The sequence below is a fragment of the Protobothrops mucrosquamatus genome, unplaced genomic scaffold (assembly GCF_001527695.2).
Source record: "Protobothrops mucrosquamatus isolate PMUCROS unplaced genomic scaffold, P.Mucros_1.0 scaffold585, whole genome shotgun sequence".
In the NCBI taxonomy this organism is placed as follows: domain Eukaryota; kingdom Metazoa; phylum Chordata; class Lepidosauria; order Squamata; family Viperidae; genus Protobothrops; species Protobothrops mucrosquamatus.
Window position 1 is genome coordinate 282426 of NW_015386885.1, and position 21224 is coordinate 303649.

Here is a 21224-nt window from a genome sequence, read left to right on the forward strand (position 1 = left end):
CTCCTACCAGTTTTGACCAGCTCAGTCCATGTGTCTCTGAGACCCTGCTTCTAGTTCTCCATTTTTCTGTGGTGATGGGATTGGAAGACTGTAAGTGTTGGGAAACCTGCCCTCTGAAGCAACATTTCCCTGGAAAGTCTACCAACTCCCATGCTTTGGTCTTTAAGTTATCAAACATTGAGCTATTTCAGCAAAAATTTGTGAATTAATGCTATAAGTTATTGCCTGAATTTATGTGTAGATTATTTAGATCTTTTTATTTGCTGATTTATATCAAATGCCATGGGTATATTTTTTTTATGGATGCACTGTAAACTGCTGAACATCTTTTGATTGGGGGAATTTTAAATCCCAAAAGAAAGGAGGGAGGGAAGAAGGAAGGAAGGAAAGAAGGGAGAAAGGAATCTGCAAAAATATGGCCATTAGACGAAGTTGCAAACTTTAGAGAAATACAGATAAAACTGTGTGTTTGTATGCATACACCCAGACACCCAAATATACTTCTTACTTCTTAAAATTGCCCTGCATCCTTAGGAGAAATCTCAAAGCAAAAACACTCTTTACATTGGGGCCACTGCAGGATAAACAACCTGCAACTTGCAGCCCTTAACAATAAGCCAATTATGTTTTTGTCCACCCAGACAAAATATATATAAGATGAATCTACCAATCTCCCTTTTTACGACCCTGTATTCCTTTAATTCGTGGTAGAGTCAGGGGAGGAAAACTGAAAGTGTTTGATTTCTTAGCCCTCATCTATTCCTAATACATCTAAAAGAACTCTATTTGGGAAGCATCTTCTTAACATTCCTTTTTCTTTTCTTTTTTTGTAAATCTGAAATGCTGACCCCTGTATATCACTTTAAGAAATGGTAGCTACTGATTAAGCAGTAAATTATGCAGTAAATCAACTTGTAAATAAAATGTCTCTTTCCTTTGCGCTGTAGTCCATAACAATACAGGCAAATGGTACTTCTATTTCTTAAGCTACAGACCCTGACACTTAATGATAGCAATTTTTCTCCTGATCTGCTCATGCAATAATTTCTATTTGGTTTTTTCCTTGTGTAAATGGTTTTGTAACTTACAGCAGCCTGCAATATTGACACTGTCACTTGGTTCCCTACATAATGCTTACTCAACGAAAACATCTATATCTCTATGATGAAATGTAAAGGGCAAGCAGAAAGAAAACATAAAAGAAAGATTCCTGTTCTGACCAGTTGCAACATGATTTATTAGAGCAGTTGCAGCTACAAGGTATTGAAGAAATACCAAGAAGAGGACAATCGATACAGTCAGCTATTCAGTCTAGTCTAATGGGTTAAATTTAGTTCAAGGTAAATCCATTGTTCTATTCAATTAAACTGAATCAACTCAGTGCTCATTGCACGTCAACACTCAACTAGCATTATCCCGTACAGGAACCAGTAGAAAAATATGCTGGTTTAAGGACGTGCTAACCACTCTTTCATGACCTGTTCTTCCTTGACAGTGAAGCAGAAAAGAGGCTGAGGTGGGAGGGAGAGAAGTAGGTGGGGAATCTTCCAGTAGTTGCATGAAAAGGCTCACTAGTCTCTTGTTGTGAGTTCTTCAGTCCCACAGAGTGGTCACTTTATGGCCTTGGAGAACTGGCATAAGAGAAGCTGTCTCCCCCATTTCTTCTTTCATGGAAGCAAACGACCTGGTCCCCTTTTTCCTTCTCTGTGGAGTAGTGGTTGTTCACTCTTCTGACTGCAGAGAGTGCCAGCCTAGGAACCTCTTTCTTTGCTTCCCTTCTTCTACCAGAAGGAAGGTAGAAAATTACCTTCAACCACTAGTCGCACTACGCAGAATGGTGGCCTTCCCCCCAGTCTTGAGCACCTGGTAGTGGGTGGGTGGTAAATTATGCCCTGGAAAGTGTGCACTCAGCTTGCTGATCAGGTCCTACTGTGTGCTTGGCCTGCCAGGGCCATGTGGAGGACAGAGATATTGGGGGTAGCAGCTATAGATCATCCCTTCTCCTGAAAACTCTTCAGAGCCAAAGTATTTCTGTGGCATCATTCTTCCAAACCCTGATTGCCTGTCCAGGAATCTTCTGCCAGATTTGGGAGAGTTGACAAGAAATGAAAGAGATGACTGTTTGCTTGGATTCTTCCTTGCCAAAAGATGATGGCCCTGAAGATCAGTGACCAATGATCAGGAGAAGGCATGACTGCAGCATCTTTGGGCCCACAAGAACAGGGCAGGTCCCCATCCCTAAACTTTCTTAGGTACAAGGAGTTATAGTCAAACCTCATGGCAAGAAAGTGGAGGAATATAAGATTAAAGATTGCTTCCTTGGGAAAAGATTGGCTAAAGGCAACATTATCTATTCATGTTCTCTAAGTATATTTGCTGAAGCATCACTGGTTGCCTAGACCAGTGGTTCTCAACCTGTGGGTCGGGACCCCATTTGGGGTCAATCGACCATTTCATGGGGGTCGCCAAGCAAGGCTGTCCGCCATTTTTTTTGTCTGCCATTTTTTTCCCTTTTTCCGGCGGGTGCCTTACCTCCCTTGGGCTGGGCCAGCTGGTGGTTGGCCTGCTCTGTCTCTGCTGCTTGCCAGCTACGCCTCGGCCGGCGCAGGGGGCGGAACCATGCATGCGCGGCGCTCCCGGGCAGGGAAAGTCCTCGACTTACGACCGGTTGGGTAGTCCTCGACTTACGACCGGTTTAGTCCTCAACTTACGACCGGTTTAGTCCTCAACTTACGACCGGTTTAGTCCTCGACTTACGACCGGTTGGGGTCGCGGCATTAAAAAGGTTGAGAACCACTGGCCTAGACTGAGGAGTGGTTAGGTAACCACAATATATTGTGAAATATCCAAACCCAGTCATTGCCTGATTTTTGTCCACCTACAGTATTCCTTCCAAAATAAGATTTGGAAAGAATAGCATTGAAAAAGCAATTTAGATATGAAAGAATTCATTGACACAGCTAGGTAGCATTGATTCATGACAGTAGCAAAGCCAACTACATTGCAGCCCACCTGGTCAATGGTAAAAGACTAATGAACTGAAAATTTTGCATTTAAAAGTCAGGGAAACAAAATATATTTTGCTAGGCAAGAACTATTTCACATCTGTCATTTGAAAGAAGCTTTTCAAAAGCTTCTGTCATCCAAAACCTAGGTAGCATTGTTAGTAGATTAAGCACACAACACACCTTATCTTAAAATATATCCAGTGTTACCAGGATGCATGCTTGAATAACCTGATCTTGGCCTGGTCCATGTTCAATACATGGCTATCTGTCCAATTGGAAGCTAACATATCCATGACAATACATTGGGATATTTCCTGCAGGATATAGAATATTGTGGCACTCTGATCTTATAATAATAAGGTCTTTGAGTGTTGAATATGTAGAGTGTATGTGTTTGTTTGTTTGTTTGACATACAGTATTAGCTGAAAAACAAACTTGCTGGGTAGATAAAAGGAAATGCAGGGGCAAGTTAAATCAGTTTTGCGTATGAAGACTTTGCTGTGAGATTAAGATTCTACTAGAATATATGACAGAATATATAATAACATATATCACTAATGTATCCTCCTTCATGAGACAGGACCAAATATGTTTTTACAGGGAAATCTGTGGAGAATTGGCAGAGAATTGATTGCAATGTTCAATGAAAAATGCACTGTCACTGAATCATAAAAATGATGGCCAGGTCAATTCTGAAATATTTGCAAAATATGAAATTGCACCATCTAGTGGCACCCTAGTTTTCCTACACCAAGCAATTGAATTTTCTTTACCACTACAAAGAGATGCTAAATGAATGGGTGTGTGTTTTTTTTAAATTTTAAATAAGGCAAAAAGAGATTTGTGACATTTTCTGGAAATTCTCAAATAATGAAGAACACATAAAGGTCAAAGATAGATTTCTTCCTGCCTTCCAGACATGGACCACATGCTGTTTATCTATAAACAGAATTGAATTAATGGAAAAGATATCTAGAACAATAGTTACACTGAATTATAATCTTAAAGAGATTTGTTTAAATGATGTACATGACATCATTGGTACATGAGAACAGATACACTGTCAAAAATGTATAAATAAATGTTAAGTATTTATTGGAAACGTAATAAAACTGAGGGAACACTTTTTCATCTTTGGTGGACATGAAATAAAGCCAAAAAATATTGGGAACAGGTATGTATTTTGATGCATAAGATTTTTAAAGATAAATGTACAACTGAAACTAGTGGCTGTGCAAAATCAGATGAAATATTGTGATCTGGTAGGATTTTGGCCAGGATACTGGGTGGTAAACGGTTGCCAATCCCTGCTTTAGTGTAAAATAATGGCTGTGTTCACACTACAAGCTAATGTTAGTTAGATTTATCCTTTGCTGGGTGGTCTGCCATGTTGAATAGTTCCAGTATATGTTCAGCATTCTATATGAATAAAAAATGGGCTAGACTGTGTACACTTTGAAAAATGACTAAAAAGAAGTGCCTTGGATCTTGCACAAGATTTCCAAAAGATCACTAAAGATGCTGCTGCTTTAAAAGTCCTATTAGCTTTAAGGAGTAGTTTCCTTAAAGCAGCAACAACTCTCTTCCAGGTTCACAGAGAAGTGGGGCTGAAAATTTGGGAAAATGTGGAATTACTTTAATGAGTGAGAGAGAATATTTTTTTCCCCCTGAATAATTCTGCCAACATGCTCAGCTCCTCATATGGCTTAATTCATTAACGCTATTAAAGTGTCTTGCATGGAACCAGTCCCATATGTAATTTTGATGTTCTAATTTTGCAACGTATTTGCTAATTTATAGTTTAGCACAGTATATCAAAACAGGAGACTTATTGAAAAATATTTAGTCTATTATCCGTGTAAGAAAAAAATAATGTATTATTCTGAAAGGGATTCCAGCCCCCCCCCCCTTTAACATATATGACATACTGTAGAATTGGGTCCTCAGACATTGCAGTACCATGACCCCAAGGTCATTAATGAATTTACATGATCTGCAACCCCAGGTGTATCCGACCTAAGAAAAGTGGCAGGGTTAAGTTCAGGAAAGCAAAATGAGGAACAAAGCCCAGAGTAAATTTTGAGGGCCTTCTAATTTTTCCTGTGCTACTCTGGACAAGGTTAAAAAGAAATTGTGATCCCTGTCTAGGTTGCTGACAACTTCCTGGGGGGTCCTAAGCTCCATATGAGATCCATGGCAGTGAGTTTAAATGATTCTTAGTACGGGGCCATATAAAATGATGAATACTCATAATTTAGCAAGTCAGGATTTCACTGGATGATCATCCTATCACCAATTTCACTCCTTATTTGAGAAAGGTTTCTGTCAGCTTTATTTTTGGCTTCTATTTCATTGTTAAGTGAAGCTGAATATCAGTAGATAATTTATGCTTCCAGGAGTAAGCCATGCATTTTACCGCATTTTCTGCTTACAGTACAGAGTACAGGAAACCATGGGGTTACTTATGTCTGTATATGGTAGCAAGATGTCATAAAAGAAGTGATGTGCACAGAATGCTGGGGGGCAAAAATTCTTGGCTGCTGTGTCTCTACTTGCTTTTTTCTCAGCTGTTCAGGGAAGCCAAGAACAAAGAAAGCAAAATATAGGTTGAAGAACATATCCAATTGCCTGAGACAAGGGCCAAATGTATTGCAAAAATTGCTTTGCCTATTCGGAGAAGAATAGTTCAAAACCAGAAAAGCATTTGACTCAACTGAAGAAGTGCAAGCAGCAGTAGAATAAGAAAGACTACATAAGCACCACATTCTGCTGGATATATCAGAGGTATTTTGCTTACATTATATAATTTGGTAAAGACTCCTAATTTCCAATACTGCTTAAGCCTGATGTTTAAGTACAATGCAGATGACTACTGGGTCCCTCAGGTATGGGAAGCTGTGGAGGCTCTATTTGGCAAGGGTTATCGGAGCAAAAGATTGTGTAGCGATTGAATTTGGGAAGAATGCTGCCAAGATACAAGTCTTTACAGAATAACAGAGTTGGAAGAGACCTTGGAGGTCTTCTAATCCAATCCATTCCAGGCAAGCGGTTGTGCAGTCTCTTCTTAAAAGCCTCCAGTGATGGAGCACCCACAACTTCTGGAGGCAAGCAATTCCACTGTTCTCGCTGTAAGGGAATTTCTCCTTAGGCCCTAAGTTGTGATGTTGGTGAAGTCAGTGATGGGGTGGGAAAAAGCATCCTTTAAACAGCTTTTAATGCATGCCCATCCAAAGCAAATCTAAAAATCTAAATCTATCTTTATTAAAGTTTTAAAGAAGTAAGATAAAAACTAACTGTGACTAATAAAGTAAAAAAAAAAAAAAGGGGGGGGGGAGGAAAAAGCCAAAGCCAAAAGTGCAGAAAAAAGAGAAAAAAATATATAAAGAAGTGATTTCCGATTTTCTTTTGCATTTTTTTTCTAAATAATAAAAAATGTAAATTAAAATCTTACTCAATGATCACAGCATTACTTACATTTTTTCTATAAACTATTTTTTCTAACCTTCAAAACTGTATATCATAATTACATTTTTTTCTTTTCATGCAAAAAATCAATAGGATACTTTTAGTCAGTATTAAACTTAGACGACCTCTTTTCTCTAATTAAGGCTGTCCATTTGACCATCTCAGCATATTCCATCATTTTCGCCATCCACTCCTCCACTGTGGGTAAACTCAATATTTCCACCTTTGTGCATATAATAATCGTGCTGCAGTTATCATATATGGGTAATCGTCGACTTACAACCAAATGTTACCAAATGAGTTTTGCTACATTTTACAACGCATTCTTGCCAGAGTTGTTAAGTGAATCATTGCAGGCGTTAAATTAATAACACGGTTGTTAAGTGAATCTGGTTTCTCCATTGACTTGACTTGTCAGAAGGTTACAAAAGCTGGTCACGTGACCCCAGAACACTGCAACTGTCGTAAATATGGAGCAGTTACAAGCATCTGAATTTTGATCACGTGACCATGGGGATGCTGCAACAGTTGCAAGTTTGAAAAAGGGCCATAAGTCACTTTTTTTCAGTGCTGTTGCAACTTTGAATGGTCACTAAATGAACTGTTGAGGACTATGTCAAAATAAAATTCCATGGTTTATTTTCAACTGTTTATCCATCAGTTGCAAAAGAAAAATATCTGATTTCATGTGTGTATTAATCTTGAACATCTTCTGCATTAATACATGTAATTGATTCCTCTAGGAAGCATTCAAAATGAAAGCAGCATTAATTCTACAATATAAACCACAATATCCGAGGTTTAAACAATAATCCCATATTTTTTTTTAAAAAAAAAACCAATTTGACATAGCATTTACCTAAACAGAGTTCCTTTTGTTTAGTGCCAAGTCCTAAAATAGTCCTAAAATAGCATATTTGATTATTTTCCTATATATAATAATACAGTGTTTTATTGTTGATTTAATCCTTGTCAAGGCTATAAATCAGAGTTCTTCAGCTTTACAAATATTGTAGTATATATATGCTAATTCCATTTCAGGAAGGTGAAGTTTATAAACTTCAGCTTATATAGACTTACATAGTGTTGAGCTTTTTATCTTGGAAGGAGATAAACAGCATTCTTTAGCACATTTATTTTCAAATGTACATAGGATGATTTTCTATCAACACAAACCCCCAATTTAATAGTAGTGCTATGATGGGAAATAGTATCCAACTCACTGTTGCAAAGATCAGTATGTGTTGGGGGAGAGGGTAAATCTTAATATCAACCTGCATAGGACTGTATTACTATTATCCTTCTCATCTTTCCCATTATCTTCTCCTATTGGTATCTTATGATTATATCATTTTGTTATTTATACGTACTGTACACTGAGAGCATATGCACCGGAGACAAATTCCTTGTGTGTCCAATCACACTTGGCCAATAGAATATTCAATATTCAATTCAATTCTATCTCCTAGATCCTGCTATCAGATTAAAACACAGCGAGCCTTGTTTCTGTATTAATCTATACATTTGTTATGTGCAATGGTCTATGTCTATGAGAACACATATAAAGTAAGAAACAGGCTTGGATGAAGTTAAACTAAGTCCTCCCTGTTCATGCCCTCCTAGGGCCAGCCTAGCTCTCATTTCTCAGCTATCATGTGGGGTCTTCTTAGGGCAGTGCCATCTAGATCCATGGATATTCAAGGTTGCACTGTTGGAAACAATTCTGGAAGACAGTTTTCAATAAAGGAGAATATTTGTAACTCAGAGTTGAAATGAGGGGTCTTTGGTGCTTGTTTTCTTGCAGATGTTTCATTACCCAAATTAGGTAACATCATCAGTGCTAGTAAGGAGTGGAATTTGCTGTCAGTTTATATTCTAGTGGCTTGCCCTGTCAGTGTTGGTGGTGCTGGTGTTAGAGATTCTTTGATTGGGCTGTTGGCTTCATTGGCAATTTCTTGATTTGGGTATTGTTTACTTGATTATTGGTCTGAAGTTAATCTTGGAGTTATAATCTATGTTGATCTGGGTGCTGACAGCTGGTGGAGAGGTGCTTGGGTGTTTTTGTTCCCTTTTGGGCTAATTGATTGTCTCTTTTGCATAGTCTATAAATGTTGTTAATGTCTTTGTGTCTATTGATGGCTGATATGTCAGAGTGCCAGGCTTCTAGGAATTCCCTGGTGGTTTTGGACTTGGCTTGGTTTAGAATGGTCACATTTTCCCATTTGAAACTATGGTTAAGTCTGTCTATATACTGTATGTTGTGAAATTAAAGAATTTTTATCATATCTTCTGACTGCTAATTGGAGTTTATGGATGTGTTCTGCCAGTCTTCTGCCTGTTTGTCATACATAGTGGTTGTTGCAGTCCTTATATTGTGTGTTGTAGGTGACTCCTGTTTTTTCATCTGGAGTTGCTGGGTCTTTTGGTTTACTTAGGATGTTTTGAAGGGCTTTAGTTGGTTTTATCAATTTTCATCCCATAATACTAGGATACCTTGATGCTTATGAATGTTTATTAGTTTGATTCCTCTCTTTATTCCTCTCTATGTCCAGCATTAAAGATCCCTCCAGAAGATGCTGCAGCTACTCGTTGCCCCATGAATAACTGCATGGAAAAAAGCACAGCCTTAAGATGAATATCAATTTCCGACAACAGCCTGAGCTTCATATGAACAAAGGAAATGCCAGGCAAAGGTCAAATGAGCCCGTGCAAAGAGCAGGAACTTATTTTGTTTGTAGACACTCTCCACATCCCAAAAATGTATGTCACATTAAAGGTAAGGCTCCTTTGTGCCCCACATCCCATGTGGCTAATTAATATCACAATTCCATTCTCATTTATGGTTTCTTGAATAGAAACATTGTCTGAGTTTATTTGTCATTTTATATGGCCGCCAATCTCACAATAAGGTGACTGTGTGGCATACAACAAGATGGTAAAAAAGTGACTATATAAGAGAAAATTATTTTTTTAAAAATAAAAACTCACAAGCCTAAGAAAGCACAGCATATGCTAATAACAATGGAGCTTCATATTGTATTAAACTATGGTTTGTTTTAAGCATGGTTTTTTTGTATTAACTGTTCTGGGATCATCTGTACTCCAAACCATAAGCTATGATTTACAAATCATAATGTGTAAGTTTATATAATTGGCTTTGATCCCTAAATTGAGAAATATTTGATATCTCAGGTTCATTAGCAATAAGTAACTAATAAGCTCTGGAATGAAAATTAAGTTGTTTGGAGAAAATTATGACTACCAGAAAAGATGTTATATGTGGCTGTTATAAGTAGTATAGTATTTTTTATAATATATGAAATGTGAAAATATTGGGATGGTGTATGTGAATGAAAAGTTTGGATATTTAAAGGTAATCAATTTTGAGAAAATTATGAGTGATAAAAATAGTTTGAATACTGAGGGGAAATTAAACTTAAATAAGAATTTTGAAATCAGTACACATAGTGACTTAATAAAATGACTTTTACAAATATAATTGAAACATAAGCTGACCAGAAAAGATGTTATATATGGATATTATTGTTATTTGTACAAACACAAAAAATGTTTATATCCAACCTTAAATGTATCAAAAATATTAAGAATTATATTTGTTTAATGTTGACAAAGGAGAATACTATTAGAAGTATATTATTGGCAGAAGAGAAGATCAAGGAAATATATTAATACATTGATTATGGAATTATGGGAATTAATCACTACTGATTGTTTTTAAATATATGAACCCAGACAACACATTGTTTACTAAGCACTAAAGATTGTTATCGTAAAAAACCAATAAAATATATTTTAAAAAACCAATATGAATTGAAAATAGTCTTTACTGTAACTATAGATTTGCAAAACAGGGTGCAACTTTCCAAATTTGTCTTCCTATATCTCTCAGAGGCATTGTTAGAAAATGAAAATGGATAATAGCTCTTTTGCCTTGTTTTTCTGTAGCTTTTATTTGTAGGGTTTTGTTGTTGTTGTTGTTATTGTTTTTCTCCAGGAAAATGGTAGTCAAGTTAGAACAGTAAAATGATGTTGGCAGAGGCAGGAAGAGATGGCGGGGGGGGGGGGCAACCTCATTAGTTTGCATTCTAGTAATTTAATGTTTGCATCATGACTATTAAGCATCTGTGAAGGGTCTAGGAAAAATTGCTATGGGCAACTTGCCACAAGACAATTATATTAATATCAAAGAAATGGTGGAATAGAATCATTAAAGAAAGGATACAAAAAGGACAAAATGAAATGTGAATGACAAAAAAATAAAATATTTTTAAAATTATTTTAAATAATTAATTGTCCTGAATTGTCCTGCAGTGAGTTGACTGTGGTGAGTTGGTCCATTCCGTCCATGACACCATGAAAGCAACCACAGCATATTCTTAAACTTCCTAATATACTCAATGGTCCCAAAAGATTGCCTGTTCATTATGCCAAATTCAGTTATGCACCTGAGAAAATATTAAAGGCTCATTTTCTTACTCAGGATTAAATGACGTGCCTGTCTGCTTTGTACGAGACCGAGGATACAATGAAGGACATTTCACCATGCCAGGCCCAGCATATAGCCAGCCTTACAGGCCTGTTGGAACTCCAGCAGATAAGATTTTTCCCAATAATGCTTTGCCAAGCCTGATACCAGAGGGAGTCGTAGCAAATCTTCCACGTAAGTAATGTGCATGACTGCAAAGTTATTGAGCTTTGAATCCTTCTGTACAAGATTAAAATTGAGTTTTTCCTATTTCATCTTGCATTTTGACACACTTTCAGTAGAAATGAAGGGCTGAAGAGTACCTAGATAAGGACTAGTTGGAATGAGATCTCTGGCACTCCTTGATGATCTGGTAACTGGAGATCCGAAGGATGTAAGAGACATAGAAGCAACTAAAAGGCCAACTTGAGATGCAGCTTAAAAACAGGAGCTGCCTACCACCTTTTACTTTGTGTTTCAACCAGTTTCTGTTGTGGTGAATTACAGCAGAAGACTGTGAATGGTTTGCAAAAAGGTGTATTTACTAGCATATATGTTACTATTACTACAATATTGCCCATTTGAATTTGGGCATCTATTTCGCTATCCCCAATTAATAAAAACATTACACATTGTTGATTTTTTTCTAATAGAAGTGTAATTATCTGTCCAGCCTTCTAAATTTCAACTTCAACATTATATTCCAGATCTTACTAAGGATGAATTTGCAGAGCTAAGAAATCAAGCAGGAAACACTCCTCTCTTAAGGAGAAAGGTGAGGAGTCCTCTGCCCCCATTATAATGGCTTACCAGGAAACTGTTTGCCAGTAATTTGGTTTCATTATAATTAACAATCAGGACTTCTTGTCTTGGGTTGCATATAATCATTAGTGCCTTATGATCAGGCCACCCAAATAGCCTAATTTCAGCAATGCTTCTATGTTATAGAAATGACTGGGGAAAGAGATGTAGTAATTGTGGGAGAGCCAGTTTGAGGTAATGGTTAAGGGATCAGACTAGAAACTTAGAGACCATGAGTTATAATCCCACTTTAGGGATGAAACCAGCTGGGCGACCTTGGGACAGTTACTCTCTCTCTCAGCTGTAGAAAGTAAACAATGGCAAACCACTTCTGAATTTTTTCTAAAAAAACTGAAGGGTCCAGGCATTCACCAAGTGTTCACACTAACTCAAAAGCATGGAAGCAAACACACACACACACACACACACACACACAGAGAGAGAGAGAGAGAGAGAGAGAGAGAGTAGCTGTGGAGATTGTATAATTGTAGAAATGAGGGTTTACTTATAGACTTCTCAAGTAACTGTGTTTAGCAGACTAATTTCACCAAGGAGCATAAAGGGAATTTCTTGGTCTCCAAGACAAAGCTGTCAGGTAGCTCAGGAATTGAGGCCACATCTTCCCAGGATGGAAGAAAGGGAACAAGAGGGTCAAATAGCCAGTTCTTCTCCAGTTTGACTGCAGGCTTGAACTCTGGTAAGATCTCCCCTCAGATGTTCCTGCTTTCCCATACAATACCACACCAGAACAAAAGCATAGTAAATTCACAGATGCATTTTTGGTGTCAACTATATTTGCTGCCTCTCTTTGTATAATGTTTTATCATCAGGATGAACCTCTGACAAAATACTTAGGAGACCATCCACCAAGTAGGACTTCTCAGGACCTCCATCTTTTCCCTCTCCCGAGAATGCATCATAAAGAAAACTTCAGGGAAAATATTAATTATGTTCCAAGCTATCTGGATCAAGAAATAAAAGTAAGATTCCATCAGTAAGTGGTTCTTCTATGTACTATAGTATTCTGCGATAATCTTATTTTTCTTTGAATTGCATTGTCACTACTTAACTGAAACTACTAGTAAATGGTCGATGAAATTATTGGGTACTGAATGTAGATAAATGTTGAAATTTCTTTAAAACCCATACATTTCTCAGGACAGCTGTCCCCAACCATGGTGTCCTTTACATAGATTTAAACTGCCAAAACTCACCACTGGTCATGCTGGAAGAATTTAACTCCACATGAATGAAGGATGCCCATCCCAGGGAAGGCTGAAACAGAATCCTAGAAAGTGCTGCTGGTGGAACCAAAGGTGTATACAAAACCCAACTAAGATTTGTTTATTGTTTTGTTTTATTAGCTTCTCATCTTAGGGTATCTCTGGGCATATTACAATAATAAAAGATATAAATATATTAAAAGAAAGAAGTTACCGGTAATCCTTCCTTAACAACTGGAATTGGGTCTGGACATAAAGTGTGATGTCCAATGACACGAGTGTCAAACCGGATCGCGTCATGTGACATATCGCAATCTTTTTTGCCTTTGTGGAATGGGGTAGGTGTGGCCTGTGCGGGACGCATCCGGCCTGCGGGCCACCAGTTTGACAGCCCTGTCCTATGACCATATCAATTAGTGATGGTAGTTCTGGCAGTCCCCAATTACTGTTTTCATTAAGTTAATCTATGCAGGTCATTAAGCAAGGATTTCACATGAAATACAACTCTTGATTTCCTGCTGCCTTACCCACTGACTTTGATTGTGGAAAGCCAGCAACGAAAGTTGTATTGAGAGACATTCTGACAGTTGATTTAAAGACATTCTGACAGTCAGAAAACTGGGTCAGTTGCTGAGCGCTCAGATTACAATCATGTAATTGCCAAGGTATTGTGATGGCTGGAACTTTAAGGATCAGTTGTAAGTACCACTTGTTGAGTACTGTCACAAGTTCAAACTGTCATTGAAAGAATGGTTGTTAAACAAGAACCACCTGTATTAATATTGTATTATTATTGATCATCACAAAGTCAGCCAGATGTTCAGACTGGATTTGGCATTTTTGTCTACCTATCGAGTCCTTACCAAGGACCTGGGATAGGAAGATGTGGGTGTTTGATGGTATTGCAGATATCGTTGCAGGATGGAAGCAGTTCCTAGTAAGGCCGCCTTTTACAATTGACTAATGGCGAATTTGTCAATGCCAATGGTGTTCAAGTGGTGCTCCAGTTGTTTTGGGATTGCCATCTAAGGCACCTATTACTATAGGTACTACCCTTGCTTGCCTTTGCCACAGTCTTTCTATTTCTATTTGTAGGTATTTGTATTTTGTTATCTTCTCCTTTCTTGTCTATTCTGCTCTCTTCACTCACTGCCATGTCCGCTATCCAGACTTTTTTTGTCTTTCTTATCGACAATTGTTAAGTCCGGGGTGTTATGTTGCAGGTGTTTGTCTGTTTGAATTCTGAAGTCCCAGATGATGATGATGATGATGATGATGATGATGATGATGATGATGATATTATTATTATTATTATTATTATTATTATTATTATTATTATTATTATTATTATTATTATTATTTCAAAAATGGTTGGCTAGATATTTTTAGACTGGGTGCTATGGCCCTATTCTTTCCATCAGACTCCACATACATTTTTAAAAATTCAGAATCCACTAGCAACTGCCTTTTGCAATTTTGCCCAGGTGCATGAAAATGTTGTATTGTCTTTGCCAAAGTCAAAAGTATTGTATTCCCTATTCACTGTGACAACATAGTTTGTTTAAGGTTCTATATAAAAATAAATTGGATTTTTATTGTTATGTCTTTCTCTAAAATACCTGCCCTTTTCTACCAGTTTAGGAATCTGAACTCTTAGAAAACTGAAGTATTGCAAGCATGGTGTTATGTGTTACACATTATGAAGGTTAAATTATTTTACATTTTACATACAGCATTTGTATATAATTTGAATTAATGTTTGGCTCAGTATAAACCCAGTCAGGGATAAAATCAATAGTATTCTAAAAAAAATTATTGCTATCTTTTTGGCAATACTATCAGACATTGAACTGGAACATTAAAAAGATAGAGTTGTACATAAGACAATTAAAACTTCCACCTAATATGACCATCTTGATTCTAGGTCCTAGAAAAACTCTGTGACATTTTACAGACAGATACCCTTGGAGGGATCCAAAAGTGGTTATTAAAGGCAAATGTGAAAGGTAAAAAAAATACATGTTATAGTTGCAAAACATGTATTTTGTTTTTCTTATTGTATCAATAATCACGTTTTTTTAAAGTGCACAATACACTTTGAAAATTATTTGGAAGGTCCGCTTTTGAACTCTTTGCTATCTGCTGCTACTGCAGTTTTAATGAGTCAACTCATTAAAGTTAATGTGACTATTAAAGCAGTCGTTTCTTTTATTTTCAGTCTACTATATGGGAAGAATCAGCATATCTTATTTCATTTAGAGTGAAGGATGAATATTACTCTTACATCCTTTCATGTCATATCAACTAGATATAGAAACAGATCTGATGTAATAGATAAACTGCATATTGAAGCATGTGTGTGGAATATCCTGAATTCTGAAAAAAAATATGAAAGAAGCATTCTTCAGCTACAGAGAGAGGGAAAAACAGAGTTTGCCACACTGGCTATGGCTCTTGATCAACCCTTTTCATGTACCCACACTCTCAGTCAGAAAGCATACATGATGAAATTTATATATAAGCAGATTGCTCACTATCGAACCAAAAAGTAATTTGCAAAGCTTACCTTTTAAAGTGCCCCTATATCTTTCCTATTTCAGAGAAAGAGTTTGTATCCAATTTCATACGCTCAGATATGACCGGCCGTGATCTGTTGAACTATATGCCAACAGGCCAGATTGAAAGTGAAGTTCCAAACATTCAGGCTTTGCTGAGAGGGCAAAAAGGAACACCTAATGAAGGTAGCCGTGTCAGGTAAACTCACAAAAAGTGCACAAGGAATGGAGTTTGCACCATGGAAGCGCCTGCTGTAACCTGTTTATCTAAAGCTTCTCAGAGCTCCTGCAAATATAATTTAACAGCTGATCATCTTTATAGGTTCTTGACTTTAAGAGAAAGGCAAGAGCCAATGGAATGGGAAGGTCCAAATCCCAATCTTCCCTTAGGCTGAACCTGGCTGGGTGACTTTGGGCCAGTTATTCTCTCTCAAGAATGACTTGAGAGTTTCAAGTCTTTTCCCTAGACTGGAAAGTCAAAAACCATCTATTAGCCTGCACTGGATGAGTGTGCTAGATCATAGTCCTTAACCTTCGATGAAAAGTCCTTCATCCTACAATGGATTGATTTGGGTTAGGGTTAGGGATAGGCAAGTAATGTTGACACCATCAGTGGTATTACTGCAATCTTACAACTGGACCTACTATGTGGGTAAACTCATGATTCATTCTGCAAGAAGTGTGCATAAACAAAAAGAAAATATATTGTGACTTTTCCAAATGAGTATGATCATCATTTGAATGATGCCACCTTGCTGCACTCCACGTTCTGCCCTTTTGATAATCTATCATGATGTCCCGTGTATGTCCCAAACGGGCTGAGCTTGCAATGTGATGCTGTTTTTGTCATTTTTGCATTCGAAAAGTAACTGGAACTGGATTGCCCACAAAAATGTAAATAATATTCTGTTAGTAGTGTAGAAGTGTTTTTATTTAGTATGCATTTAATATTCAAGTTTAATACAACTATTTTTCAGGATGAGAGTTATATAATTTATAGTGTGTGGGTCAACTCATCATGTAGATATTATCACTATACATACCTACAATTGCTTTCGACTGACTGTGGCTTTTCTATATATTTTAAATACAGCATTGCAATGCAAGTAGTCCTTGACTTACGACCATAATAGAGCCCAGCATTTCTGTTGCTAAGTGAAACATTTGTTAAGTGAGTTTTGCTCCATTTTATGACTTTTCTTGTCACAGTTAAGTGAACCACTGCAGTTGCTAATTTAGTAACATGGTTGTTAAGTGAATCTAGTTTCCCTATTGACTTTGCTTGTCAGAAGGTTGCAAAAGGTGATCACATGACCCTGGGGCATTGCAACCGTCATAAATATGAGACAGTTGCCAAGCATTTGAATTTTGACCATATGATCACAGGATGCTGCAATGGTTGTAAAAATGTTGTAAGCCAAGGACTACCTGTATTATTAATTTGGTGATATAGTTCAATGAGAAGGGGCATCTCATTTATATTAGTAGGAAATACTATTTGGGAATTTTCTGTAGGCATGGTGAGATGGATTAAAAAGCACCAAAATCCAGTCTGCTGATAAAACCAGTTTCTGAAATCAAATAGTAAATGGGGAAATTATCAAGGGGACAATCTCTTGTCAGTGAGTATCTAAGAGAAGACTACTTTACACATTGAAGGAATATAGTTCTTTCTGCTCAATTTCCATCTATCTATTTATTTATATTCTTTTCCTAGAATCTTTTTTTACTAAAGTCACACAAAATTAAATGTTAGATTTGTACAGAATGGTTAAACAATCTTACTTTCATTTAGGACTTCAAGCCAAGGATCACTAGCCAGTAAAGGACCAAGACCAGGTAGGTATATATTTTGGCCTAAAAAAAAAAAGCTGATATTTTAAATTAGGAATAATTAGGAAAACAACAACAGGCTGCTATTTGGAGTCTGCATAACTACATATGTATAACTGCTTACACATTGCACATCCATTATGCTCGCCTTTTCATTAGATGTGTAGATAAGAATACCCGAGTTCTTAAACTAGCATTTTCTGAAAATTTCTTTCAGATACAGAAAAAAGTAATTTATTTGCAAAGAGAGGGAAAGTAGAAGACACTGCACCACTAGAGGATCTTCCCAGCAGTTCTGCAAAACACTCAAGTGGCCCTCAGTCTCCTGTATTGACCCAAAACAGCACCCAGTTTTTATACCGCAAGGCTCGCTTTAGAAAAACTTAATTCAGGAGGAATTCTTCACACCTGTTTCCTTTCCTGAGAGTCTCTGAAAACGAAAAGGGCATTTTCTTGGAGGGCTGTGTGTAGTAAATCTCTGATGGTGACATCCTGATCTAAGTCCAAATCTAATCTAAGCTCAAATAATACAGCGAACCAGTAATGAAAATGCTAAATACATTTTATTTGTCTTTGTAAGAGTTCACAGCTGATGTTTGAAATTTGTACCAGACGTAACTGACATTTCCATTATGTCAGAATACAAATAATGAAGTAATTTATTTACTTATAACTTTCAGAATTTTAAATGCACTTTTCATTGAGAATTAACTCCAAGAAAGATATTAGTCTGGATTTAACAACTTAAATTATGCTCTGTTTTGACCATTTAAAATTGATTATTTTGTTTTCTGCTAATCCAAGAAACCTGTTGCTTCATCTAAAGCAGGGGTGTCAAACTCAATTTCACTGAGGGCCGCATCAGCATTGCGGTTGCCCTGGGGGTGGGTGGGTGGGGGTGGCCAGTGGATGCAGCCTACTGGGTGGGCGTGGATGGAGTGGGTGTGCCTACTGGGTGGGCGTGGCCAGTTCTACATCATTCGCGTCAAGGGTGCCTATAGGGGCCTGGGCAGGAGTGGAACAGATCTGAAGGTCTCTGGCAGAAGAGGGTGGAACCGGGGCAAGTGCCAAGGCATGGTCCACCGGGGCAAGTGCCAAGATGGCCACCACAAAATTGTACATTGGCTCCCAGCTGGCCTGGGCCAGGGCCAAGGTAGCGGGGGCCATTCCCTCACTGTTTCCAGGATGGCTTTGCGGGCCACATGAAACCACTTCGCGGGCCGCATCTGGCCCCCGGGCCTTGTGTTTGACATGTCTGATCTAAAGATAATGTTGTTTTAACTGTTAGATTTTATATTTTCAACAATAGAAAGTCAACAATTGCATGCTTATTCATTTCTCCTTTCCAGCATTTCATGGAAGAATATTGGTACTACCGTAAAGTAGTACCACTTAATAAGTAATAGGTTTTGATGTGCCCATAATAGCATCTCATCAATCCCAAAATGGGATATGCAGACATGGCTGAACATTTCTACTTTTTTTTCTGGAGTGGCTCAGTGAATTTCAAGAGTCACCACTTAATGATACATCAATTTTGATGTAGGCTGTGTACATCTTTAGGAGATGAAAGGTAGCTTAGGAAAGAGAATGAAAACAGTACTCCTCTTTGGACAGAAAGAATTTTAACAGTCTTCTTACTAAATCAGATTGTATATGTTTGTGGAGAAGTCCGAATCAACACTGCAGAAGCTTCATACTCAAATGGATTATGGCTTCTGCAAAACCATACCATAGCACAGGGAAAGTAATTGGTAGTTTCAAATTCTAGCTAAGCTCTCATATCCCAGAGCTTCCCTGTGAATCCATATTTCTTTAAGAGTATCACTGCAATGGAATATACAATAAGCTTTATGCAGCCAATAATATCTTCAAACTGATTTTGACACATGGTCTTCAGAGACTCATCCATGTAGCTTGCTTGGCAGTAATGCAGAATGCATGTACAATCGTATGAAAAAGTAAGTAACCTGGTCAGGCTCTATCATAAAATGCACTATGAATTCTCCATTGTACCAGAGAGTATTTGAAAATAGTATGAGACCGTGTGAGAAGACTGAAGCTCAACCAAAACTGGACCTTGCAATAGGACAATGACCGTAAATGTTTCAGTATATCCACCAAGAAATAGCTGGGGGAAAAAGTAGAAGAAATGGAATGGCCAAAGTCAAAGCATCACTGAAAAAAATCTGCATGGAGGAATGCAAAAATATTCTCCCAGTTGATGTGAAAGATCTCTGACCTCTTTCCCAAATAATGCACAGTAATTTATCAATTCTAGCCTAACGCTGCGTGAGAAAAATAGTACCTCTGTCCTCCAGTTCCCCCTCCACCCAATATGCATGCACACCTGTTCCTTTGCTTACTTTAGTTCTCCATCAAAAGTAGCAGAACCAAAACAAGCTGTGAGAAACAAGAAGAGAGCTATACCCATGTCTATTCTAGTGCGGTGGTTATGTTTCACTGTACTATAATAAATGATTCTCCTCCAAGCTTTCCCCAGACATTAACAGCTGAGTCTGCAGTCTTCAGGATCCTGTATGTCTCGGTCTACTGAAACAAGTCAAATAGGCTACTTTAAACAGTCATATATCCATGTCAAACGCCTCATAAAAGTCTTCAGACAGCAACCATTCTTAGGCATGTATTTATACAATTTATTCTAGGGAATTGCTAAAAATGTCACTGAAGATTAGTTGGTGCAAAAGACAGCAAACCCTCACAGTATTATGGGAGAAATACATGATAAAGTTGTTTCTGAAAAAGATTATTATTCACAAAATAGAAACTGAAAGTGATACTATAGTATCTTAATCTAATGACAACCATTAATGACTACCCCTAATAAAGGCAAATTTAAAACAGAACACAACACCTGAGGGACAAAATTGGAAAATGTCTTATTTTGCCAATTCTTTAGAGCACCAAAATATTTTTTTTGGCAATACTTTCAGCACCATTTTGGTTTAGAAAGGAAGATGTCCAATTATTCTTGTTTTTCCAGAAAAACTCCAACTTGTGCTGTCCAAAATATCTGATTTTATCCATTTCCCACCTTTATTAGTTTTATAAATAACTCAAGATAGTGAACATACCTAATACTCCTTCCACTATTTTTTCACAACCCTGTGACATGGGTTGGGCTGAGAAAGAGTGATTGCCTCAAAGTCACACAAAACTTTCACACTAAAACAGGACTATATCCCAGTTTCTAGTGTTAGAAGGTAAGTCTTCATCCTGGTTCATCCAAGCCGGAAATAAATAAGCAAACATGGCGACTGCTTTGGGAAGAAGGTTACAGTTTATTGCAGAAGACAGATAAGCAGCAGAGGAGAAGAAAAAAGAGTGAGCACATGGGCAGATGGTCTTTTTATACCCTCTAGCCCTGCCTGGAAGTTTCCTGTTCCTGTGGCATGAACTTTGAGGCTATTTCTGAGTGTTTTTCTAGGCTTTGANTTGTCTTCTTGATGGCTCTGGCTTCAACTTTCTGATGGTTCCACATCTGCATTTGTATAAGACTAGCTACTGCCCTGGGCAGAGATGAGGCCAGGTTTGGTTTCTGCTTTTCAAAAAAATGCTTTTAAAAATCCTTTTGGTGAACAATATTTTTTTCCTGCCTTTTTAATATTTCCTTCTCTGGGTTAACTTCCCACACTAGTTTGAGATTGGAAACTTCTCGGACGATTGGAAAAATAGTGGTAATCTTCTGATAGTCAATTTAAATAGCTTTTTCCAAGGTTTAAAAAGAGCATCCAAGCAGTTTTTGCATACCTCATTTCCATTCCCCTTTGTTGTCTCCTTATTGCTTATAGAGGAAAGCCAATTGGTTTTAGAATCTAGATGTGCTTATAC

General features: G+C 37.5%; 1 protein-coding gene across 1 annotated transcript; it reads left to right on the top strand.

Annotated features, from left to right (window-relative positions):
- The first annotated feature begins 9105 nt into the window (after nucleotides 1-9105).
- On the top strand, nucleotides 9106-17972 carry CUNH4orf17 (chromosome unknown C4orf17 homolog). Its single transcript, XM_029284428.1, has 8 exons — nucleotides 9106-9250; nucleotides 10976-11155; nucleotides 11668-11735; nucleotides 12592-12741; nucleotides 14909-14990; nucleotides 15585-15738; nucleotides 17335-17378; nucleotides 17953-17972. Exons 1-8 carry the CDS (start codon nucleotides 9106-9108, stop codon nucleotides 17970-17972), a joined length of 843 nt encoding a protein of 280 aa, XP_029140261.1.
- Nucleotides 17973-21224: the final 3252 nt, after the last annotated feature.